General features: G+C 42.9%; 1 protein-coding gene across 17 annotated transcripts in view; it reads left to right on the forward strand.

The window, feature by feature from the left end:
• Positions 1-26,039, forward strand: part of CAMTA1 (calmodulin binding transcription activator 1) — an 815,661-nt gene that overhangs the window by 24,999 nt on the left and 764,623 nt on the right. For 15 of the 17 annotated variants that reach the window (XR_009345329.1, XR_009345330.1, XR_009345332.1 and 12 more), the window contains 2 exons: positions 3,336-3,405; positions 8,701-8,819. Coding sequence is in view for 9 of the 17 variants with exons in the window: in XM_059137385.1 (XP_058993368.1) it covers positions 3,336-3,405; positions 8,701-8,819 (189 nt within the window). In the remaining 8 variants the exon portion in view is untranslated. Of the gene's footprint in view, positions 1-3,335; positions 3,406-8,700; positions 8,820-15,371; positions 15,977-26,039 lie in introns of those variants that run through there. The other 2 variants (XM_059137392.1, XR_009345336.1) reach the window with 2 other exon arrangements.

Here is a 26,039-nt window from a genome sequence, read left to right on the forward strand (position 1 = left end):
CTGCTCATCATCATGCATCACCCATTGTATATCCACAGCATTTACCCTGCTTAACCACTCACTTCACCCACTGGCAGGTACACCGTGAGAACAGGGCCTGCTCTTTGTCTTGTTCGCTGCTAGGTCGCAGCTCCTGGGACAGTGTCTGGCACACAGTAGGTGCCCCTTTAATATCTCTAGGACAGGTAGAAGGAGTTGTGACACAGAGGGAACTGCGGGCTGCTTAGATGGCACCAGCAGGGTGACCTGTCATTGGAAGGCTCCCGAAGGACGGTTGACCTCAAGAGTCAGCCAGGAAGGGCGGCATGAAGACGTGAAGCTGAGGGTGGTCTTGGACCCAGATCTGTCTGCCCTTGAACTTGCACTTAGAGTGTTGTCCTGGGGGCAGAGAGGCCAGCTGTTTGCTTCAGACCTCAGCAGTTAGTGGGACTGGGATAGAGGCTCCACTCTGCAGACCCTCAGATGGGTGCTCCTCTGACCCAGAGCCACCTCTGGCTTGGTTTTGTGTTGAACAGGTTTTGGAAAGCGATCTGAGGGACTTTGGGGTCCCAGAGTCTGGCCTGTGGGTCTTCAATATAAGATAGCCTTTGCTCATGGGAGTTTTCTTGTGTTTTAGCCTTTTTCCCTTGAGAACCTGGGGTTTTTGAGGATAGAATGACTTGCTTTCACTCTCAGTTTATGTGAGTGAGTTTCTTTTCTGGTTAAATTAAGACTTTATTATGCCAGTGTTGAAGAGAAGTCATGGTTGATTGTGTTATTTCTGTTACTTTTTCTTTTTTTAGCATTTAATTCTTCTGATTTGATATTTGGTATGTTTTACTGCTCATTTACCTATTGTCAAACTTTAAAGTTTAGTGTAAAAGTCCTTTTTTATGAAGCCGTTCATTAGTGTGTCCCACTGTATGTTAGTCATTTCTAAATCTTTTGACGTTAAGACCGTTGTTAGGATGTCTTGTTAAGTGGTAAACTTATACTGTCTTTTCTTGGGTAATAGGAAGCCAGAAAATGTTAAGCCTTGAATGTAGCACATCCTTTTCAACACCATAAAATTTCAAGTTTCAATTCCAAAAGGACATTAAGATGAGATGTTGAATTCTGTGGTTAGAAGGCTGTTGCTGGCGGCTCTTACAGATGTTACTCGAAGTCAGGCTGCTGTCGGCTTTCCATCAGCCAAAGCCACTCTTTTTTTTTTTTTTTTTTTTTTTTTAAAGATTTTATTAATTTATTTGACAGAGAGAAAGATCACAAGTAGGTGGAGAGTCAGGCAGAGAGAGAGGAGGAAGCAGGCTCCCGCTGAGCAAAGAGCCCGATGCGGGGCTCGATCCCAGGACACTGAGATCATGACCCGAGCCGAAGGCAGCGGCTTAATCCACTGAGCCACCCAGGCGCCCCATAAGGATCATTGATTTTTTTTTTTTTTTTTAAGATTTTATTTATTTATTTGTCATAGAGAGAGAAGCGAGAGCAAGCACAGGCAGACAGAGTGGCAGGCAGAGGCAGAGGGAGAAGCAGGCTCCCCGCCAAGCAAGGAGCCCAATGTGGGACTCGATCCCAGGACGCTGGGATCATGACCTGAGCCGAAGGCAGCCGCTTAACCAACTGAGCCACCCAGGCGTCCCAAAGCCACTCTTTATAATGTCCTGTAATTCCACACACACAGTCACGGGAAGAGATGAATGTTGATTTTCCAAAGGCTTCATGAATTCTAGGTTAAGGACTAAACTTAGTCCTTAGTTTATAGGGAGAATTCTTAGGCTCAGATGTTACCACAGGTTGCTAGTCAGTAAGTACCACTGTTGATTAAATCAAACAAAGAGACATTAAAAGCCCTTGAACAAGAATTTTACAGAAACAGTAAATAATTAGGGAGCTGATGGTTATCCTGATAGCTAGAAGTCACATTGTGGAGAAAGACGTAGTCCGGTGAAGCGCTTGCTTGATCGTGGATGTAAGGAGAGGAAGATTAAAAATTCGTAGAGGTCAAGTTTAGTCAGATTTCAAGATTTCATACTCTCTTTGGCGCAAAAAATTCAGGGAACCCTCAGTTGTTAGGAAATGTTAACACTGGTAAGGATTATTCTTACTAAGCACGGAAACAGTGGCACTTCGTATTCGTGTTGCGGTTTTGAATTTCAAGCACTTTGCGCACATCATGCCCTGCGATCCTCCACATGACCCTGTGAGGCAGGAGAGGCGCCGGTGCTGCCCCTTTCTGATGAGGTCATATGGAGGGGTCAGTTTACTTTTCCAAGGATTGCTAGTGAGAGAACTGAGCCTTTCCTGTTTTAAATATAAAATGCGAAGGGTGGTGGTTGAACTTCTAAACTGTCCCTGGTTTCCTAAGTCTGCATGTATGTGGTTTGTAATGCAGGATGAATAATCTAAAAATTGTTTTAATACTGCACCTGAAGAAGGATATTTTTAGGACCAAAATAATTGACTGGCAAGACTCACAGAATTTGTTTTGCTTTTTTAAAATTCACTGTTGTGTAGATTTTTACATGAAAAGTTTAATTTTATTTACATGAAGCAGCCTGAGAGCAGAGACCTGGTCTTCCAACTTCCTCCTTGACTTACTGCACCGCCGTACTGTTAGTTGGCACCCGTTAAGTCCTTTGGAATGAGCTGGGGGTTGGGCGCACTGTTGGGAAATGGTTAGCGATGCTGTTGAAACTGACTAGATATGGCATTGGTTCTTAGCAAACATTTCCTGTATTTACAGCACATATGGTCCTTATTAAAAAATTCTGCACATGATATGTGTTCACCAGCACGTATCTTTTTTCTATACACCTATATTGTGAAACACTCTGAAGCCTTCAGAAAAATTGCAGGTGTAGCGAGAAGAGCTCTTTGCCCCCTGAACCTTGTGTGCATAAGTTGCTGGTATATGTCCTCACAGGCTTGCTTATGTATTTCCTGCAAACCAGAGGTGAAGGCATTCTCCTCTGTAACCACTGTAGTGATCAAAATCAGGAAACTAACACGGAGGCATGTCTACCCTCTGATCCTCACCTGCTCCTGCAGCTGGCCAGATGACCCCACCCCACGGTGACCTTTGTAGAGAAAGGTCCAGTTGGACTCTGGGTCACACTCTGTTGTCTCCTCATACTCCTTTAATACAGAGGAGTTATCAGTCCTTTTTGACTCTCAGGACCTTGACACTCTTGAAGATTACAGGCTGGTCATTTTGTGGGATGTTCCTTAATTTGGATTTGTCTGATGTTTCTTCATGATTAGATTCAGGTTTTGTACCTTCGGTAGGAATATCACAGAAGAGCCAGTATATATCTTTTTCAAAGATTAGTTTTACATTTTATTTTCTGTTTCCTTAGAGCGTTTCCCAAAGTGTATTCTGCGGAACTAGCACCTACTGTGTTCTCAACACCGTGCCTCCTCTAGAAGGTAGGACTCGAAAAGCTTTTGACTTACAGGAAGGGGTGGGCTTGGCAGTAAGAGTAACTCCATCATGATAGTGCAGTGGAACTAGCCTGTGGCTGGGCCTTAGGGGACCTGCATTCTGCCTTTAACTTTCTGTGTGATCTTAGATGAGTTACTTAATCCTTCTGGGGGTAGCAAAATAATACTCCCTTTGTAAAGTTTCTGGGAGGGTTCAAAAAGGCAAAGCATTTAATCACATGGGAAATTCAAAGCACTCTGCAAATGCTAGATACTAATACAATAGTTCTATAATTCTAGTATCTAATTCCAGTGACTTCGAGTAGGAGCCGTGTGGTATTGTGGGAAAAGCAACAGATCACATTTGAATCCCATTTGAGTCACTCGCTTGGCTCCTGGGCAAGGGAATTTGAACCTCAGGTTCTTCATCTGTAAAATGGGGATAATTATGCCCTAATGGATAATTGTGAAAATTAAGTGAGAGAATGCAATGTAAAATCTTTTCTGGATGCCTGATGTAGAGTCCTGCAAATGTTTACTTCCTAATAAATAGTAGAAAATAAATTTACTTGATCACGTGCAGCTCAAATTGAAATTGAATGGAATGAAGCACCAGAGGATGCCCCGGAACCTAAATTGAAGCTATCGATTGCACAACTTCTGTGCTCCCACTTTTTCTGCCTCTGCTTGCGTATTTTAAAATTGAAAATGTAAATTCCTGTTAAATAGTGAAATAATGATAAAGTTTATTGAACCTGAATTAGAAGTTGACCTAAACTCAGACCAGAGATTTGGTGGTATGGTTGACAGGGAGAGCGGGTAAACCTGGGCCACCTAAAAAAAGGCAGGGTGAGATTTGATGATCACGCACTCTAAGAAGAGGGAAAGGGGTTGTTAAATAGTGAAAACTAGTTATGTTTTCTATGAAAACAACAACAACAACAAACAAAACACCAAAAAAAACCCCAAACTATTGTTTTTTGGGTTTTTTTGAACTTCAAAAGTCTTTTGGATAATTACAATTGAGTAATTCATTTTGGAGAATTTCTTTTAGAGAGTTATCATACTGATGCTTGGTACATAATTAAGCACATTGTTGCTTAATTAATATTTATTTTGGATGCATAGTGATTTGAAGGTCTTAGGTTAGTGACGGCTGTATTTGCTGCTGTGAACGCTGTGCTGACTTGAATATAACAATATGTGCTTATGTTTTCCTGAATCAGTTCCTATCCTACTAATTAAATCTAAGCACATAATAATTAGAGCTGAACAGAAAAATTGTAGAGCTTCCTTTTAATTTTACCATTCCAAGTTGTTGATCAAATATATTCCCAATAAGATTCAGCAGTTGGATACACCGTTATACCAACTTATTTTGAACAGTTTGGTCCAGAGGTTGACAGATTAATCATAATTGACTTGATTGAATAACAGTGTTCATAATTATTCATGGAACCAAATTGTTTAATTTTTATTAATTATGAATCAAAATAAAATGGATATTATCATTTCCAGGTTAGAGTTAATATAGTTAACATTTCCCTAACAGGAGTCGATAAGGGTGTTCGAAGGAGAGAGTTCTATATATCTTTTTTGATATAGATAAAGGATTTGGTAATGTGAGTTTTGTTTTTTTGAAGTAAAACATGAAAACAAGAATTCTACCTTTTGCCTAATTAAGTGAAAGAGCATTTTTGCATATTTTAGAGAGTTTTAATTGAATTGTACGATGCCTTTAAAATTATTGTTTGGAGAATATTTAAAGGTTGTCTGGAAAGGATGGTTTATTCTGTAGAATCAGAGCTGTCAGCCGGCTGCATCATCTGTCAGCTTCAGGAGCTTCACTAGTTATTTTTACTGTGAAGTAGGTTAGAAAACTATTTTGCAAAGTCATATATCATACATGCATATTTTGCTAGATAATGATAATGAAATGTTTTCCTGCCTTTGGTTGACACTTCCGTGTTGCAGTGTCAAAGGTTAACTATTTGGATTAAATGCTTAAACGCAGTTGAAACTGGTATATACCTTACTTTCACTGTTAACTCAAGATACTGTTAATAGCCTTAGTACTGAGACAAACTTTTAAAAACTGGCCCAATGATTTAATTACTGTATCATTTATAGTTTTTCCAAAAACATTAAAAAGCAGCTTTTAATTAAAAAACACAAGCTTGTGCAGTATGGCCAAGCGAGCAGTTCTTTTCCAGTATGAAAAGCAGAATTACTCTTCCATCACATTGTAACTGGAAAAAATGAAATTTGGAAAATATGAGTTTAAGATTCTTCCTGTTTGAGTTTCTAATCTTCTTTCCCCAGTATAAAAATTGCCATCTTCATAATGCATAGTGGGAAAATTTACCCATTGTTATATTTCTAAAAATCATCCAGTTTATATTCAGCATGAACCTAAAATTCTGGAAATAGCACAGTTTAAAAACTGATTCAGGGTAACCCATTGGCCTGTCGTACTCCTCTTCCTTTTTTTTTTTTTTTTTTTAAAGATTTTATTTATTTATTTGACAGAGAGAAATCACAAGTAGATGGAGAGGCAGGCAGAGAGAGAGAGAGAGAGAGAGAGGGAAGCAGGCTCCCTGCTGAGCAGAGAGCCCGATGCGGGACTCGATCCCAGGACCCTGAGATCATGACCTGAGCCGAAGGCAGCAGCTTAACGCACTGAGCCACCCAGGCGCCCACTCCTCTTCCTTTTGAAGCCATGACTGCACATCCCTATGAAGTGCTGTATTTGGAGTCACGATGGAGACCGTGCTTACACAGACACTCCTTTTCCTCTTGAAAAAAGCCTTTGGGCCAATTCTCCGCTGCCTGATTTGGTATCAGAGTGGAAGACAGAAGACTTTTCTGTGGCAGCTAGTTGTGCCGTGGAGAAGAGAGTCTCTTTTTCTCGCGATCCGTGCGCATGCACACAAGCGCACGTGCACATGTGTCTCTACACAGGCGGGAGCATGCAAGTCTAGGTGTATGTACACGTATGTACACACACGTAGGGGTACACACACGTGCGTATTTTATAGCCACAGGACAGCTGGGTCCCTCAAGGAGGCTTACAAGAGTAGATACTTAACATCAGGTTGCGATCACAAACAAAAATAGAAGCTGGGGTTTAATCTTCTGTTCATCAGTGTTTAATCTTCTGTTCATCATTCAAAATTATACTTTAAATAGTAGTTTTCTCGGAGATATGACTGGTCCCGTACAGTTCAGAGAAAGCCCATTGATTGAGCACCCGTGTAATACTGTTTTTGTAAAAGGCATCCTGTAAATGGTGACTGTTTGAATCGAGTATAGATTTTAGAATTTCACCTCTACTTTCAGAATTGTACACATCATAGGAGATTTTTAAAAAATGGGAATAAAACCTCTTTAAAGGAAGAGAGAAGGGAGGTATTGGCTCATGCGTTTTGGTATTCTGTGCTTTAAAGTTTTATGGCCCACGGTGCCTCCCTGGGGAGGATGAGGTGCAGGGAGCGTGCATAAGCACATAATATCACATTGGTTTTATAGAGGGTAATTAATACAGAACTTTCTATGAACATTCTCTTAGTTGAACACTTTGTTTTCTGGTTTCATAACAAGATTTTTAAAAAGTTTAGTTTTATTTTGCTGTTAAAATTTTAAGCAGTTTTTAAGTTTTTCAAGTTTTTATACTGCCTCTAGAAATAGAAGATTGGGCATTATAATTCAATTGGTTGTGTAGTTCATGGACCAAAAAAAGATTTAGTATGCTACAATTCTCTTAAGTTCCTCCCTTTAAAATATTTCCATATTATGTAGTAAATTTTTTCAGACTTTATTTCTGTGCACAGTATTTTTCTTTTAAGGTCTTTCCCTTGAGAAGAGATGTGTTAATCAGATGAAAAATGTTTGGAGAAGATTTTGTTGTGATTGTAGAAAATTTTTTATTCTTTTATGTTTTTCACATGTTCAAAAAATAGGCTATGCCAAACAAAATTACAGTAAGTGACTGGAAAGATATATTGTTGTATTTAACTTTTAATATTATTAACTAATTCCTGTATGCCTATGTAAGGTTCTTTAATCGTAAGGCATTTAAATTTATTGAATGGCAGTAAATTTCAAAGGGATTTATACTTGGAGGAGAATTGGAGATTACTTAATTCTCCCTGATTTAGAAAACCGAGACTATTAAGTAACTTACCCAAGGTCACACAATTAGAAAGTTGCAGAACTGGGTCAGAATCTTGAATTCTTGATTTGGAGTTCAGTGTTTTTATTATACCTCTTAATGTCAGAATAAGTTATTTTAACTATGATTTTCTAGAGCAAATTCAGTCTTTATTGTTTTAATTTGTTGCTCCTAGTACCTCGTTATGCATTGCACTCTTTGGATATTGGGGCTTCCATTTAGCATTACAAAAAAAAAAAAATTGGACTGTGTAATTTAAAAGTTTGACCTAAGTGTGCCAAAACTGGCAAGAAATTTTGAGCAAGGCAAAGGGACTTTGTTATGGGAATGAACTAAGAAATGACCTGTAAATGAATGAATGAATGAAATAATACATAAAGGAATGGTCTCTTCTAGAAGGTATCCGGGAGACTGATTATCAGGCAGTCAGACATACCATCTTGTCTGAAAGTAATGAACTTTGTTTGCTGTCACTAATTTAGGAGAGTTACATTTTGATGAAAGGTACTACTTAAATAGATATGTATATGTAAATCAAGTTAATTAACATGGTATGTTTTTAGGTTTAGACTAGAAGGACCAGCCTCTGTATTTACCTAGGTAACTACCTGTAGGTGTAAATTCCTTATATTTATAAAATTTGTAATTTGGTTTTGAAAGGATAAGTCTCATTTGTATTCTTAGGGATGAAGTAGTATTAGCTTATGAATAAAATAGTCATATTTTATTATAATTCCTCTTCCCTAAAAAACTTAAAACTTTTTCAGCTGGTTGATAGAAGAGTTCTGGGTTTTGTGAGGTTAAATCCTTTTGCAATTTGGATGTACTTCATGGAAACCTGGTGGGAGAACCTTTAAGAGTAATGTTCTGGTTATGGGCAGCTGCTGGGATATTCCCTGTCCACTCGCTTGTCATGGAGCAAAAAAGCTCAATCTTATTTTAGAGCCTCTTAACCAGATCCTGCTGCCCCTGATCTGATCAGTGTGTAAATGAGCATTGCTAACCGAGAGGAATGGTGTCTTGGTCTCACAGTGACCAGACTTAAGCTGCTGTTTCTGACCTTGCCAGTATACTTAAAAGGAGATTTTCCTCTATTATTTTCTCTGAATCTATTGTTTTCTTCTTTATAGATGATCATGGGAACAGCAATAGTAGTCATGTAAAAATCTTTTTACCGAAAAAGCTGCTTGAATGTCTGCCGAAATGTTCAAGTTTACCCAAAGAGAGGCACCGTTGGAACACTAATGAGGTAGATAAATTTCTATTTTTAGGGGTATAATTATTTTAAGGGCAAAGTTGTTAGGTCATTTGGCATAGTATACTACCTTTTACTAGTTTTAAAATAAGAATACTGAACTAGGGGATTGTAAATGAGAAAATATTAATCTGGATTTAACAGAAACCTCCGTTTCTTGAACTACCTCTAATCTGCTTGGCTTGCGTTGAAAAATATAAAATGTGCACGCTTACTTACTAAGGTAGCATGAGTTACTGTACTGTGTTTTCTTGCATTTTAGCGTCTTGCATTTGGTGGTTAACTCTGCCTGCATCTCAGCTAAACACTAGTTTTTCTGTTGTCATGAATTAATAAAGAGACAGCCCCAGTGTTCCACAAGACATGCAGTGTCTTGACAGTATGAAGTTTCTGTAGAACTGGGAAGGGCAGGCTTCTTATTAGCAAAACAGCTGTCAGTCCTCTCTGATGAAAAGAGTTTGCATGGAGTGTTTATGAGTTTACCTTAATGATAGGAGTTTTTAAATTAGGAATGGAGGCTGTATGACAGATTGTGTATTTGGCATCTGATTAAAAGATTGGTAAAGTAGAATGAATGAAAGTATCTTTTTGGATGATGTTTCTTGTTTTTGGTAAGTCTTAGCCTGGGAGTCTTCATATTAAGGGTGAATTGCTTGTCATCATCTTAATTTTGAAATCTGAATATTTCCACATAGGGTAATACCCATTTAGTGTGGTGATGAGAACTGGGTATGTGTCCATCGATCTGGGAATTCTGTTCCTTTAGTTCAGACGGCTGTGATTACTGGTTTTCCGAAGTTGATCTAAGTCAGTTTGTGTTGCTGGTTGAACTTTCGCTTCCAAATTAAGTTAAATACCCTCCCCCTGCCCCCCGTATTGGGCCCACAGTTTTGTTAAAAGACACAAGAAGACAGTAGTGCTCCTTACTTATCCTTACCTTTTAAAGATTATTCTGTTCTAACTTCTTGACCTAGAGTGCTTTTGTTTTGAATTTTAAGAGGTTATATGGGTGAGAGTCTGTCTACTTAATCCTAGTTTACAGATTTAAATACTTAGTAGACCCTCATAGCTTTGATACCTTGTCTCAACTGATTTTACAGTCTTTTTAAAGTATGTATATTTGGATTATTTGCATTAATTATATTTCCCCCTTAGACAGAATACTTCTACCTTGACAAACATTAGGTAGTTTAGAGGCCTTTTGTTTTAATCAGTCATTGATTAACTATTTTAAACATGAAAACAAAGTAAATATGCTGACAATTAGTTTTAATCATAGATCATTACTCTGTCAGCAAAATAGTATGGTTTGGGAGCCATTCAGTAGGTCATAACTAGGTCATGAATTATTTAAAAACTCAGTGTGTTTCTTAGTATTCCCTGAAACATGGCTCTGCTGCCTTCCTATTGTATGTTAGCTCCAGTTTATTTAGAAATGAAGCAAAGTATGTAATTGGTATATATTTTTTCAATATTATGTTTTATGTGAAATTGGCAATTTATTTTTAATTATGACTTGAAATTATATTTGAAAACAGCAGGCGCTTAATTAAAATTCGTGGTCTTTAGGGTCTTCTGGAGCTGGAGTCGTAGAACCTGAAGCTGGTCGGTAGATGGTTCAGATCCTTGCACAGGACTTCACCTCTCACTTATTTGTCTCTGGTTATTGATATGTTCCCCTTTACTCATAGTTCAGATACATTATAAAACACCTAATAAAGAATTTTTATGGAGGATGAGCTTAAAAGGAAAATACGGGGTTGTTCCGTATTTTCTTCTAGGACCCCAGCCCTCATAGCTCCTTGGAGCTGCTAATTTAGGTCACAGTGTTGCGACAGTCTTTGTCCAGACAGGAAACTGTGGCCACCTCTCTGACTGGCGAACCAAAAAAAGGGGGTCTGAGACATGTGGATTGTTTTGTGCAAGTTACCACTGCTGCTGGAAACGCCACTGAACAAAGTGTGTTCCCAAGGGTGGCTGGAGGCAGGATGGGTGGCTCAGCTGGCAGGGGTCAAGGCTCTCACACCCTTTTCCCTTGGACCTGTTGTTCTCTCAGTAATTTGTCAGCTCAACACTGACAAAAATTCTTAGGAGAGAACTGAATTTAAAGGCTGGCCCATATTTCATTTCAATGTAGAGGACATTGCCTTTCTTTCTTGTTTATTTTTGGCTTAAGGAAAAATAGGGGACTCTTGGAGTGACAGCCGAAGTCTTAGGAGTCCTTAATTCTGCAGAGTGTTACGTGGTGATGGTAACTGGTCCTTTTTAAAAACATTTTTTAAGACTGGCTTGGATAACGGGAACAAAACAGTCAGTGCTTCTGTTAAAGCACTTCCTTCCTCCGTCTAGCTGGGAATTGGCATTCTCCCCTGTTCTGCCGCCGGCCGTCCTGCATGCTGCCGCTACACCTGGAGGCGGCTTGTCTCTCACTGGGGCTTTTGGTCCTGTTTATGGCAGAGTCATGCTTAGTCAGAGCTGTCCGTGAGGTCTGTGGAACTGCTCACGGAGTTGAGTTTAGTCATACTGCCATTAGGAAGGGCCGCTTCCCGCTGGTTGGGAGGGAGGGCTGTGGCTTGGTGCTACTGTATCTTTGTTGAGAGGGACAGTGAGATTGTGTCCATCGCATGTTGCCATTTATTGAGCCCCTGTTGTCTGTGCTGGTGGCTGGGCACTGTGTGTAATTACTTGTGAACCTTAAAATAATGTTACAAGATAGGCCATATTTTTACTCTTTTACTCTTGTACTGATGAAGGTACAGTGGTAAAAAGTAGTTAACTCATTTGGTCAAGATAGCATACTTGTTAGGGCCAGTTTCTCTCTAAGCTTAATTTCTTGTATGTTGCTTACTAACTCTTAGGAACATTCGTTCAGTTGTTATGTTTTCTTAGCTTTTAATCAAAGACCCACAACTCAACCACATTAGTGTGCTTGGCAAATCCATTCTGTCATTTAATTTTGGATTAAAAGGAGTTAACATAGGATTAGTATCGTGGGTTCATAAGCAAATGTTTGGTGAAGCTGAAAGTCACTAAAAAGGAAGGCTACCAGAAGATAAGGAGGTCTTAGGGCCCAGCTAAGCTCCTAGGACCTTTCTTAACGCATTGGAATAGATAAAATCTCCTGCACTTCCTGAATGTTACTTGCAATTGCAAAATAAATGTTGTGTCTAGAAACCAATCACTTTGAATAAGGCTTTCTCAGCCACACACAGCGTAAAGGAGGGGTGATGGTGGTGGTGGCAGTAGTGACGGCAGCCAGCATGGACTGAGCATGCGCTGTGGGTGAGGCGCGGGAGGGTCCTTGATGCGAATACTTAAGTTTACTCCTGGAATTCATCCTGTGAGGCAGACTCTGTGGTTATCCGTACGGTATCAGCCATGAGATCTGAGCCACAGAGATGTTCAGTTATGTGCCCAGGAGTGCTGGACTCAGGAGTCTAACATGCAGCTTAATTTCGGAGCCCATTCCCTCTCCAGTTCTGTCCCAAAGAACAATTCAAATAGACTTTCTCAAGATCTCACAGCTGTTTAGTGACTTCTGATCCTTTTGCTGTATAGAATTGTTTGGCTTCTTTATTTATTTACATCTTCAAGTATTATATTGTACATAAACTTAATATAGTTTTGCATTGTGTGTTTTTGTTTTTAAGATTTGATTTATTTATTTGAGAGAATGAGAGAAAGAGAGGGAGAGAGAGAGAGAAAGCAGGAGAAGGGAAGGGTCAGAGGGAGCGGAGCCGAGCAGGGAGCCGGATGCAGGGTAGATGCGGGACTCCATCCTGGGACTCCGGGATCATGACCTGAGCCAAAGGCAGTCACTTAACCAACTGAGCCACCTAGGTTTCTGCGTGAAGTATTTTTTAAAGGTAGTACTCATTTCAGGGTGCTGGGATGGCTCAGTCGGTTAAACATCTGACTCTTGACCCCAGCTCAGGTGTTGATCTCGGGGCTGTGATCCAAGCCCCCGAGTTGGGCCCTGTGGTCCATGTGGAGCCAACTTAGAGGATAAAAAAGTTAACACTCATTTCTTAGGGAAGTAGTTTTGTTCTTAATGAATATTAATGTGTAGGCTCTGGATAATGAAAAAATATTAAAAGTAGAAATTTTGAACCTGTGTGTAACTTGAGGGTTAGGCTTGATTTTTATATCCAGGGCAGGAGAGAAAGAACGTATTAAACAGAGCAGAATTGTTGAAGAACCAGCTCTTACTCCATAATCAGTCTGGCATTCACGTCTTCATTAGGTGAACTGTTAGAAGGTTTCTGCATTTTAAGTTAATATTTTTAAGGCCCAGAGCCAGAAATAATTATGCTAATGCAACTTTCTGATTGCACAAATGACTATTCATAATTATACATATTAGTACTCCATGTATGTTGTCCAGACTGAAATTCTTTTGTTTAGCCATTAATTAGCTGTTTGACTTAAAATACAGCTACTGCATCCCCCCGCAGTCACTGGATCTGGATTTCAGACGGCGTTCTTCCGAAGCCGAGCTGAAACCACACCGACAAGCCTTTATAGCGAAAATGTTCTGCTTCAGTGTTCCAGTCACTTCTGTGTGCGGCTGTTTTTGAACTGTTAGTGCTCTTTGTTTTTCCTCTAATATAAAGTTTCTCTGGAGGAAGTAAACAAATGAGAATTCTAGTTTGTACTGATCGTAAAGAAAGTTGCATCAAAAGTTTTCAGTTGGTGATAGCTTCAGAGATTTTCATATTAAATGCATCTTTTTTTAATGGGAAACCTGTCTGTGTAGAGCACGTGTATCTCTCCACTGGTACAGTCTAAGTCGTGCCAAAGAACCGGAAGGAAAGAACTCCTAAGTGAAATGTTTTTTATAGGGAGAGACTTTGCCTTTTTAATGCCTGAATACTTCTGCCTTTTTCAAAATTTCTTTAGTCATTGTGTGTGTGTGTGTGTGTGTGTAGGCATAGATTCTTGAGTGTTTTTTTGTGTTTTTTCCTTGGTATACCTTACAGAGTCATAGTTTCAAGGGTTGTGATTCTTTTCAATGATTGGTTTTTCTAGTGCATTTATATGTTCTCATTTTGAAAGACCCACATTTTGGGGGGGATAATCATTTAGCACTCTGCAGATTTCCACCACGCAAGCTAAACCGAAAAGTATTAGTGTTGTGAAGGTGAGTGAGGTGTTTGGCCTTGATGACTCAGAAGGTTAGTTAACCCTGAGATTGGCCTTTGTTTTGTGTAGCTTTGGCCATTGATAATGGTTTGAATGGTCCCAGGTGATTCTCAGAGTCCAGGCGGGGGCTCTCCTGGTTCAGGCACAGGTAGGAAAGTGCAGATACGAACAGCACCACAGAGAGCCAGGTTTTAAGAGGGATGCCATTTGATTTTTGAATACAGTGTATGGAACCAGATTTCAAACTAAGTGTGATGATCTTGTAGCAGTTGGGTTAACTATAACCCGTCTGTTTCACTGAGTAGTATGAGGTTAGGTAAACGGATACTGAAGTCCCAATGAGCATGCACCTGTCATCAGAGCCTGTGTCATTTTAGCCGTGGTGGTAGCAGACGGAGAGTGGCTGTGTTGAAATGCTGGGGGCGGATGTCCTTCTGCATCTCTGGGGGAAGACAGGCGAGGAGAGGTCAAGACAAGCGGGTTTAGCCCCGAGGAGCAGCTGGAGAAGAAGCAGATCTTACCTGCAGAGAGTAGAGTAAGGTTCATAACGTTTGAATAAGATACTAAAGAAAAAAAAAATTTTTTAAAAATTTATTTGACAGATCACAAGTAGGCAGAGAGGCAGGCGGAGAGAGAGAGAGGAAGGGAAGCAGGCTCCCTGCTGAGCAGAGAGCTCGATGTGGGGCTCAATCCCAGGACCCTGGGACCATGACCTGAGCCGAAGGCAGAGAGGCTTTAACCCACTGAGCTACCCAGGCGCCCCAGAAAGAAATTCTGGACGAAAATTCCTTTGGACCTGCCTGAGTTTTGCCCCCAGTGGTTTTTATTACATTGTGTTACTTAAGAACAGAGCACTTGGAAGAATAGTTGGCCCAGAGTCAGTTTTCAGTAAATATTTGTTGAATGAATGAAATATGTAAAAATACAAAAACTCAGTATATATTTCTGAGCTGTTGGGATTTCTTATGTAGATATAAGACTCAAATGTATATATTTTACATAAAAAAGGGTAGAAAATTAATAAAATTTATGTTAACAACATTAATAAGTGGGATGGATGATGTTTTGCCAAAACCAAATTGTCTCTTGTAACGTGAATGTAACAGTGACTGTTCTCAGGCAGGGTCTTTTGAATTTGGCTCAGGACACTGTCCTGTGCCCTGCGGTGATCCCACCCCTCTCCCCATTGAACTATTTAGAAACTGATTTTGGCTTAGCAGGCATTTCTGTAAGTCTCTTGTCAGACCTTGGTGCAAATACATGATTTAGTCTGAAGTTGACTTCTGGATTTTCTCATTAGTCCGAGAACAACTTTAAACAAGTTTCCAGGTGGTTGTAATCATAGCCCATAGACGAGCAGTGGGTCTGTGTGTTAGAAAATTGGTTATAGGTTTTATTTTTCAGGTTATAAATTAAGATGTGAAGTGAGAACTTTCATAGTGAACTCAAGGACCACTGAGATCTTGGAAGGCGCACACAGCTGGCAATCAGGAACTGGCTCTGTCTCGTCTTGGCTCTGCCACCAGTCAGCTGAGTGCTAGCTAGGTAAGCCACCCATGTCCTGAGTCTGAGTCTGCCGTGATTGTGCTCAGTGGTCTTTAGAGAGGTGGCTTAAGCCCCCTCCTCCAGTTTTGGAGGCTAAATCACTGTTGCTTTCAGAGCTGTTAGGGAGCACAGGGCATTCAGGGCAGGTTCGGGTCCAGCTGGGCTGTGTGTGTGTTCATTTTTTGCTGTTAATCATCCTTTGTTTTTATTTTTAAAGTCTGTGATTCAGTGGTTGTTAGTACAGTCTCGCGACCATCACTGTCATGTAATTCTGGAACATTTTCATCACCCCAGCAGCTCGGGTTCTCCATCTCTCCGGACTTGGCAGAGTCAGCCCCATCAAGGGGCGGCCAGCCTCTTTTTAGGGGACTCAGGGTTCTTCTTTGATATCTCCTCTAAGTTTCTATACCTGTGTGGAGCTGGAGCTGAAATCAGAGTCGATTGTCTTTTTGTCCAGATCTTAACACAGAGCTCTGTGTCCTGAGATTGTTTTTAGAATGTTCAAGTGCCGGCGAGGATCCAGCTGGGGCCTTGTTTTTCTGAGAGAAGAAGAGGGCTTGGGGAGAGTTTTCGGTTGAAAACTGAAACTGTGTGCCCTGCAAACTCCCCTTAGTGGGTGACTTGGGGATGCAGTGTCCCTCTCTTTCTGGTAATGGTGGGAGACTCTGTGGCCGTGACTTTGCATGAGGAGAAGCGGAGCCCTGCGGGAAATCAGCTGAGATTGGAAAAGGGAAAAATGTGTGGAAAGCAAGGCATTCTTTTTAGCTCACTGGCTTTCAAGCTGAGCTGGTGTCCGAATCACCTGGAGGGGCTTGTTAAAACACAGACTGCTGGGCTGCACCCCCAGAGTTTCTGAGCCAATAGGTCTGAGGTGGGGCCCAAGAATGTGTATTTTTAACAGGTTCCTCGTGAAACTTCTCTAGATGAAGACTCTCAGGCCCTTAGAAGCGTATTCTTAAGTCACCTGACTTCAGTCTCAGCTTTGCTACCCTTTTGTCGTTCAGGTATATTTTGATATACTTTGGCTATGTGGGGTACATTTGAGCTTTCTAGGGTCTTCTCATATACTTAGAAGTAAGAGAATGCAGTTAGTTTTTTGGTATTTATCTAAAGTATTGGTTAATGTCTTGTTATATTAGAGAACCCCTTTAAAGTATGGGTGATGGTAGGGGTGTGTGGAGGCATATCCTAATTTTTGTGACCTTGTTTTGAAAAGCTAGCATGAGGAATCTTCTCCACTCCCCCTTTCTTTCCCATCTCCATTTGGCCCAAATAGCTGAAAACAGCAGAACCCTAAAGGTGACCATCGTGGCCGCCTACTTACCTACATACCTGTCTGCCCACCTTCCTGTCTTGTTAAGCCTACCTTCCGTATGTTTCTAATGATAAGTTCTGTTATCTTGGTAACTATGAAGTTCTCTTGGAGATTTTAAGAGACGTTCCTAAAATATAACCTAAGTTTTCCAGTTTAAATGCTTTTAGAAAGCTGGAAAAAATGGAAAAGAAAAACACATACAAAGGCGTCCTTTCTAGATGGCTGAGAAACCACAGATGGGCTGGGGTGGATGTGATGAAGATAAATTTGTGTTTGGGAGAGTGTTTTCTCTGTAAGGGAGAATATATGGGCAGGATGTGTGGATTTCATGAGGCTTTCTCGTATTCTTGTGTGTTCTCTGGTCTGACGAAGGGTGTTAGAGTTGAAATAAATGTAAAGCTTACAGAACCTGTTGTTTACATTTGGGGAGAAAGGAGGGGAGGAGGAGCTGGGGCTCTGGGGAATTGGACAGGACTGAACAGGTGTGTGTGTGTGAACGCACACGTGCACATGCGTGCACTGTGGCGTGGGTGCACACCCATCCTTGTGGGGCAGCTGTGATAGAACCAGGGTGGAATTCTGAGGCAAGCTTCATTTTGCCTTAAGTTCATTTTCCTGTGATTTCAGAGGAGTTTGTGGGAAGAAAAAGAAGTTTCCATGTCCAAGAGAATAGGAAGCCTAAAAGTAGCTTGACCTGGGCTAGAAAGTAGAGACCCTTGTGCCTGAAGTCAGAGGGAGCAGTGACGGAGGGGGTTGGCCTCCAGAGACGCTGCAGCGGGAGCACTTGAATTCAGGCCATGCATTTAACTTGTTCTGTTGACTTTTTTTTTTTTTCTTAATTAAGGTTTAATTTTTTTTAGAGCAGCTGCAGGTTCATAGCAAACTGAGAGGAAGGTACACAGGGTTGCCGTACAACCTGTGCCCCCAAACATGCATAGTCTTGCTGACACCCAGTGCCCCTCCACCAGACTGGAATCTTTTTTGCAATTGATGAACCTGCGTTGACGCGTCAGCACCACCCAGAGTCCCTAGTTTACATTATGGGTCACTCTTGTTGTTAAGATAGTTGTCTTTTCATGACTTGGTAGCTCATTTCTTTGTAGTGATGACTAACACTCCATTGTCTGGATGGACGACCATGGTTTTCTTTTCATCTACTGAAGGACATTTTGGTTGCTTCCAACTTTTGACAGTTACGAATAAAGCTGGTGTAAGCATCTGTGTGCAGGAATTTGGGTGGGCAGAGGTTTTCAGCTCCTTGAAGTAAATACCCAGGAGTGGAATTGGTGCATTTTATGGTAAGAGTATGATTAGTTTTATAAGAAGCTGTCAAACTGTCTTCCAAAGTATCTGTACTGGTGGTGTTCCTGCCAGCAACAGTGACAGTCCCTGTGGCTTCACATTCTCCCGGCATTTGGTGGTGCTGGTGTTCTGGATATTGCCCCTTTCGATAGTTGTGTAGTGATCTTGTTGTTGTTTTAACTTCCCTGAAGATGGGTAAATGGAGCCTCTTTTCACATACTCCTCTGCCATCTAGATCTCTCTTTGATCTTTTGAAGTCTTTGGCCCATTTAATTAGGTTGTTTGCTTTCTTATTGTTGAGTGTGAAGCGTTTTCTGTAACTTTGGACAACAGTCCTTTAGGGGATGTGCTTTTGCAAGTATTTTCTCCCAGTCATTCTCTTGACATTGTCTTTCAACAGGGCAGAGGTTTTTTATTTTTATTAACTCTGGCTTATCAATCATTTCTTTCATGGATCCCACCTTTAGTACAGTAGTGCTACCCCCAAGGCCAGGTGGGTTTCCTCCTGTGTTTTCTTCCAGGAGTTTTATGGTTTTGCATTTTACATTTAGGTCTGGGTCCATTTTTTATTTGATTTGTAAAGGATGTAGATCTAGATTCTTTTTTCTTTTTTTTGCCTGTGGATGGCCAGTTGTTTCAACGCGATTTGTTGAAAAGATGGTCTTTGCTCCATGGTATTGCCTTTCCTCCTTTGTCGAAGATGAGTTGACTGTATTTATGTGGGTCTGTCTCTGGGCTTTCTGTTCTGTTCCATTGATTTGTCTCTTTTGATGATACCACATTGTCTTGATTACTGTAGCTTTATAGTAAGTCTTGAAGTTGGGTAGTGTCATTTCTCTGACTCTGTTCTTGTCATTTAGTATTGACTCAGCTATTCTGGGTCTTTGTCCTCTCTGTTTAAACTTCAGAGTCATTTTGTTGCTATCCACAAAATAATGTGCTGGGATTTAGGTTGGGATTACATTGGATCTATAGATCAAGTTGAGAACTGACTTCTTGACAGTATTAAGTCTCCCTATCTGTGAACATGGACTATCTCTCTGTTTGTTTACATGTTTTGATATCATTCATCAGAGTTTTGTATTTTTTCTCATTAGATTATATACTTCTTTTGTTAGATTTATGCCTAGTTATTTCATTTTTGGGGGATGCTAAGATTTTATTTTAAAATTTAAATTCCACTTGTTCATTACTAGTATATTGGAAGGCAATAGACTTTTCTATAATTGCTTATTAGTTCTGTGATTTTTTTTTTTTTTTTTTTTTTTTTAAAGGCCTAGCATCTGCAGAGTAGACATCTGCTGTGTTTACTGATGGGTCGGAAGAGCTTGAAACAGTACTTGGCAAGTAGTGGGTCTTCAGTGACCAAAAGCCTTTTGAGAATTTCCCCTGAGGGACCACATTCTGTGTGTAACTCAGGCCTGAAGAAATTGGCTTTTAAAGAGAAAGGGTGTGTAGCACTTTAGGGAGGGAGGAAAGGCCCAACACAGAGGTCAAGGACAAAGTCGGAAAGGCCACACACCCTCTTCATGTTCTGGGTGGGAGACAGGGCCTGTTCAGAGAAGTTGGCCAAGACCAATGCTCTCTTGTTGGAAGCTGGGATCTTATTTAGAAAGGGCTGCCAGAGCTGCTTTCTCAGAAGAGAAGGGGAGAAAACACTTAAATATATTTACCTTTTTTTTATAAAAAAAAGATTTTATAGGGGCACCTGGGTGGCTCAGTCGTTGGGCGTCTGCCTTTGGCTCAGGTCATGATCTCAGGGTCCTGGGATCGAGCCCCGCATCGGGCTCCCTGCTCTGCGGGAAGCCTGCTTCTCCCTCTCCCACTTCCCCTGCTTGTGTTCCCTCTCTCACTGTCTCTCTCTCTCTCTCTCTGTGTCAAATAAATAAATAAATAAATAAATAAAGATTTTATTTATTTATCTATCTATTTATCTAGAGAGACATAGTGAGAGAGGGAACAGAAGCAGGGGGAGTGGGAGAAGGAGAAGCAGGCTTCCCACTGAGCAGGGAGCCCCACGTGGAGCTCAATCCCAGGATCCAGGGATCACACCTGATCCAAAGGCAGACACTTAATGACTGAGCCACCCAGACGCCCCAATATATTTGTGTTTTTAAAAGTTAAGATTTGACAGAAAGGGGCAATGGCATTTACTTCCCATTTCTGAGAAAGGATACATTAAAATAGCTTGAAATTAAGCAGGATCTATAAAATTGAGGTCAGAGTAGAGTCATTTTCCATTTTTCCTATCTTTAAACCACGTAGTGACAGACACGCCTTTCCCGGCATCAGAAGACAGTTGTTAATTTGCATACTAGGTTTTTATTTTATTTTTGTACTGTTGAACAACATTTCAACTTCCTAACTCTAATTGTTCCATTTAAGAATCAGTTTTGTTAGACGCTTTAATCATTATTAATCAAAATTTTTATATTTATGCATTTTCCAGTAATTTTTAATAGACCATTTCTCCAGCAGTTCAGAGAGCCTGCTGTGGAGTGATTATGTATTTTTTATTTCATAAATGAAGATGGTGAGATGTGTTTTAGAATTAGCATGTAATGTCATCTAATGTAACATCATCTACTATACTGTTAATTTACTTATTTTTCTTGTGTATCATCTGGGTGCTCCTGCTGGACTATGAGGTCTAGGTGGACAGGAATCTTCATCTGTTCTGTTTACTGTTGGATCCGAAGAGTTTGAAACAGTACCTGGCACGTAGTGGCTGTTTAGTGACCAACAGACACTGCTTAGGTTTGCTACTCAAGTGTGTTGCTAATACTTTGTCTCTGATTCTACAGTCTGGGCTAGTAGTAGTCACTAGTAGTGACAAACCAATTCATGGGAGCTACCCCTAAAAAAGTTGTGACGTGGAGAAGAGCAGAATGGGTGCTCCCTGCTTGCCCATGGGTCCCCAAATCCATAGAAAGAAGGGTCAAGGCAAGCACACTCAGTCCTTATGTCAAAATTAGCAGGCAGATAAGTCAGTCAGTCTGACCAGCACGGGAGGGAAGGTGAGGCAGGAAGCCAAGACTGTGGCCATATGGGAAATGAAACCAGGGAGAGGGAGGACCCTCCCGCTGCCGTCCCCCCCCCCACCCCCCGCAGCTAATTTGCACAGTACGGCCCATGTAGAAAGGTCACCCCACAGTCTACCATCAGAAAGAAAATTGCCTTTTTTAAAAAAGACTTTATTTATTTATTCAACAGACAGAGATCACAAGTAGGCAGAGAGAGAGAGAGAGAGAGAGAGAGGAGGAAGCAGGCTCCATGCGAAGCAGAGAGCCTGATGTGGGGCTCGATCCCAGGACCTGGGATCATGACCTGAGCCGAAAGCAGAGGCTTTAATCACTGAGCCACCCAGGCACCCCAAAAGTTGACTTATTTTTTTTTTAAAGATTTTATTTATTTATTTGACAGAGACCACAAGTAGGCAGAGAGGCAGAAGAAGGCTCCCTGCTGAGCAGAAAGCCTGATGCAGGCCTTGGTCCCAGGACCCTGAGATCATGACCTGAGCCGAAGGCAGAGCCTTTAACCCACTGAGCCACCCAGGTGCCCCCAAAAGTTGACTTTTTGATAGAAGTCTCTGCAGACATTTTTCTGTGCTGATGTGGCTGTACATTTTATTCATTAACTCAGACTAGGTTTACTGGGCACGAGGTTTTGTAATCTTTTTCTGAATAGATTGTGTCTATCTTAGGGCTTCTGATGGTGACCCATGGCATTGTGTTATTGACTGCGTGTTAGTGTTCCGTTGCGTCTCGTGCTGTCAGTTATGCTTAGCGGCGTGTTTGAGGGCCTCATTTGTGCCAGGTGCAGTTGAGGATCATGTTCCTGTTCTCGTGGAGTTTATAGTTTAGAGGGAGAGACAATACCTAAGTAAACAAGGCGACAAGAATTTCAGTGAGTGCTAAGAAGAAAATAGGGTACAAGGTATGAGTCCTTTGGTTGGGTGGTTTGACTTTCTTAGGAAGTGACTTTTGAGCTGAGATCTGAATGATGAAAGGGGGCTAGCTGCTTGAGAATCTCGAGGAAGAACATTTTATTTTAGGCGAGGCAAGAGCCAACTCTGAAGGCCCTGCGGCAGGAGTGCATTTAGTTTGAGGAGCAGAGAGGACGTCTGGAGGTGAGATGGCCAAGGTGGGCAGAGAGTAGTTCTCAAAGAGTCTGGTAGGCATAAGGTTTGGAATTTTATTTTAAGAGTAACAGTCATTGGAGGATAAGCTCTCAGGAAGAGAGTGGCATATTATATGGATTTTTTATTTCCAAAGTCTTCTCTGGCCGCCCTGTGGCCAACAGGGGAAGCCGAAAGAGCCGCGAGGAGGCTGGTGCAGTAACCGGCGCTCGTGGTCAGAGTGAGGCTGAGAAGCGCGATGTGTTTTGGAGGTGGAGGTGTTAGGACTCGGGGGACTGGACGTGGGAGGTAGGAGAAAGAAGTCAGGAACCATTCCTAGTTTGTGGCCTCAGGCCCGACCTTGGTGCTGGTGCTCACGACAGAGACAGAGATGACTGGGGGAGGTGGGGTGGGTGGAGAGTGTTCTTCGGAGGCACTGATTTTGTGATGTCTGTTAGATACTGAGGTGGCAGCATTGAGTAGGCAGCTGTCTGGGAGTCTGCGAGAGGTCCTGTCTGGAGAGATAAATTGGAGAGCCATTACACTAGATGAGATCACCCTGGGGGCAAAAGATATTTAGGAGAAGGGATGAGATAAGCCCTAAGTGGAGCAGGAGGAGGCAGCAGAGCCCCCGAGTGGTGGGAAACCACACCAGTGTGAGATGGAAGCCCAGAGAAGAATGTGTTTCCAGGAGGTTGTATCAGTTTTCTTTCTGCTGCTGTAACAAATTACCGCAAACTTGGCGGCTTAACACAGCATAGATTTATTATCTTCAAGTTACCTGTAGGTCACACATCTGACCTGGGGCTCACTGGGCTAAAGTCACAGTGCGGGCAGGGCTGTGGTTGGCACTGGAAGTCCTGGAGGAGAGTGCTTCCTTGTGTGTGCTACCTTCTGGCGGCTGCCCACGTACCTTGGCTGCGGCCCCTTCCTCTGTCTTCAGAGCCATCCACAGAGTGTGTCTCTGACCCCACGTCCATGGCTCCGAACTCTGACCTCTCCTGTGTCCACTTCCAGTTTTAGGGACTCTTACGATTACATTGGTTCCATCGGATAATTCAGGATAATCTCCCTGTTTTAAGCTCAGCTGATTAGCAACCTTAAGTCTTAATTCTACCTGCAACTTTGCCATGTAACACAGCATATTTCCAGGTTCTGGAGATTAGGATGTGGCTATCTTTTGGGGGTGCTAATCTTCCTGCCACAGAAGGTATAGTCACAGGTTACTGAGAAGTCAGGTAAAATGAGGATGAAGCCGCCATTGGATTTGGGCACCTGGAAGCTCTTAGTGACCTTGATGGATGGTTTCAGTGGTGTGGTGGCTGTGGAGGCCCCACTGGAGTTGGGGAGAAGGATGAATGGGTGAGGATGTGGGGCCTGCAAGTGTTAGTGACTTTTTTTTTTTTTTAGATTTTATTTCTCCATTTGACAGAGACCGTGAGAGCGGGAATACAAGCAGGGGAGGTGGGAGAGGGTGAAGCAGGCTTCCCGCCAAGCAGGGAGCCTGATGCGGTGCTTGATCCCAGGACTCTGGGATCATGACCTGAGCCAAAGGCAGGCACTTAACGACTAAGCCACCCAGGCGCCCGGTGTTAGTGATTTCTGATGGGAGTTTTGCTGTGAAGGAAAGGGACTTATGGCTCAGTTCACAAGCATTGCACAGAGCACAGCTCTAAGAGAGTGAAGTGGGAGCCCTCTTTGGTGCAGAGGTTCAGGGAAGATGTGTACTTAAGAGGCGGAGTCTGGTGTCAGGTGGGGTGGGTTACCTGAGTCAAGAACCTAGATTGAGACCAAGACACGGTTTACAGAGTTGGTGACACCTGAAAGAAGAATTAGTGTGGTTATTTACAGTCAAGCAGAACGTACTGATGACTCGTCTGCGTGCGCCCGGGTCAGTGCTCAGGATGTTGGTCAGCAGCTGCTGCAGGGTCCCTACCCCGCCACCTTGTTGGCCAGATCTCCGAAGTCCGTGTAGAACATCTGCCCTTCATTCCTTGTGGACCCACAGTGGTCTGGCCCGGAGCCATGGGGGAGAGCACGTCCTCCCTGCAGCGCCGAGCGCAGCCCTTTCCTGCCTCCGTTTCCTCCCGCACTCCACTGTGTTTTGAGAACATTCGCACGCAGTAGTGCTTCTTGAACAGTAGGCTCTGGGCAGAGTAGGCACAAACCAAACAGAGCCCGTCCTGTGGAGCTTGCATTCGGGAGGACCCGTCTCATAACTGCTGTGTATGTCCGGGCTGTCCTGTCCGGGAGGCGAGGCGCTGAGTTTGTGCAGGCCGCTCTTCTCGGGCTCTTGGGTGCTCTGCCAGCTGATGGACCCTCTCTTAACCTCATTGTTTGGCCGCCGCCTGGAGCAGGCCGGCGCTTCCTTTTGTTGGCAGAGCTCCTGCTCCTCACCCACGGCCCCGCGCCGTCGCCCCTCACGTCCCTCGGGGGCGACCGGAGTGCGCCTGCACCCTTCCTTGGACAGGCCTTCCCTGGACCTCCGTCCGCAGGCGTCCTCTTTCCCTTGTGTTCCTCTTGCAGGTTAAGTTCCTGAGTCCGCAGTGTGTAATCATGCTCTTAAAATGTCCTCCGCTCTCCTGGCCTTCTCTCCTCCTGTCGCACCCACCTGGACAAATCCCTGTTCCCAGCGAACCCTTCCCGTCTCCTGGCCTCTATGTGCCGCACGCCAGCGGCTCAGTGGTGCTGGGGAAAGACGGGGTGAAGCGTCAGACTTCTGTCTCTGTCGTTTCTTGATCACCGAGTGAGCACTGAGCAGCGCCCACAGTTCTCTAGGATTCTCCGCCCACTAAGCCTGGTCTGACTCCCTGACCACTTCTTACTTTCTACGGGTTTCTCGCCAGCCCACCCCCTTTACCATCACCACCACCCCCACCTCTCAGCTGCCAAGCTGCTTCACTGCAGACCTTCCCCCCGTCAGCCCGAGGCTTCTAACCTCTGTCAGAAGCCTGTGGTCCCGGGAGCTCTGGACGCCAGCACCTTGCCCCTAGGACTTCAGTCCGGCAGTCTTCCTGCGTTCTCCTGCATCCTCGGTCCCTCCATTTCTGCCAGCCCATCTAGTTTAACATCCACAAAACCCAGCTTCCCCGGCTTCCCTTTCCATCTTTGGGATTTTAAAATCCTTAACATTAGAAATTTCCTCTGCGCGCTCACTTACCCGGTTCTTCTTCCAGCTCCAGTCTACACCCTCCACCCCCTGCTCCAGCGAAACTGCCCGTCTTTTCCAGCATCATACAAGTTGCCAAACCCAGCAAACACTCTGCAGCCTCTTCACAGCCCTCCCTATTCCAGACACTTCTCTGTGGTTGTGATCAAGCGTTTTCTGGGCGTTCCTTCCTCTTGGGCCCCTGCCTCTCAGCACCCCACGCCTATCTTTCTTCTCATCCAGCCTTTCAAGGGTCAGGTTCCCCCAGGCTCTGCCCTCAGTGTCTGTTCACACTACACACGGTCCTGAGGTATTCTCATCTACCCACATGGCTCGCGATACATCCGAATGCCCCCAGTTACAGGCCCTGGCTTTTCCTCAGACACCTTCTCAGATGCTTATGGGCACCTCGGGTAGCTTGTCCACAGCTGAATTCTGGATCTTTCCCCAGCTCTGCTGCTTCTCTAGTCATCCTTATTCTCCCTCTCTCCCACACCCAAGATCGAGTGCAGGACCGGGCTGTACCGTGTCTCTCCCTGCCCCCTGCCCAGGGCTTTCTTGGACTTTTTTTGCAGCAGAGTAAAGAAGCCTGTGGATACCTTCTTGGGTTATGTCTCAAAGCAGACCGTTTACGGGATTACAAAG

Source organism: Mustela lutreola, chromosome 10, assembly GCF_030435805.1.
Source record: "Mustela lutreola isolate mMusLut2 chromosome 10, mMusLut2.pri, whole genome shotgun sequence".
NCBI lineage: Eukaryota > Metazoa > Chordata > Mammalia > Carnivora > Mustelidae > Mustela > Mustela lutreola.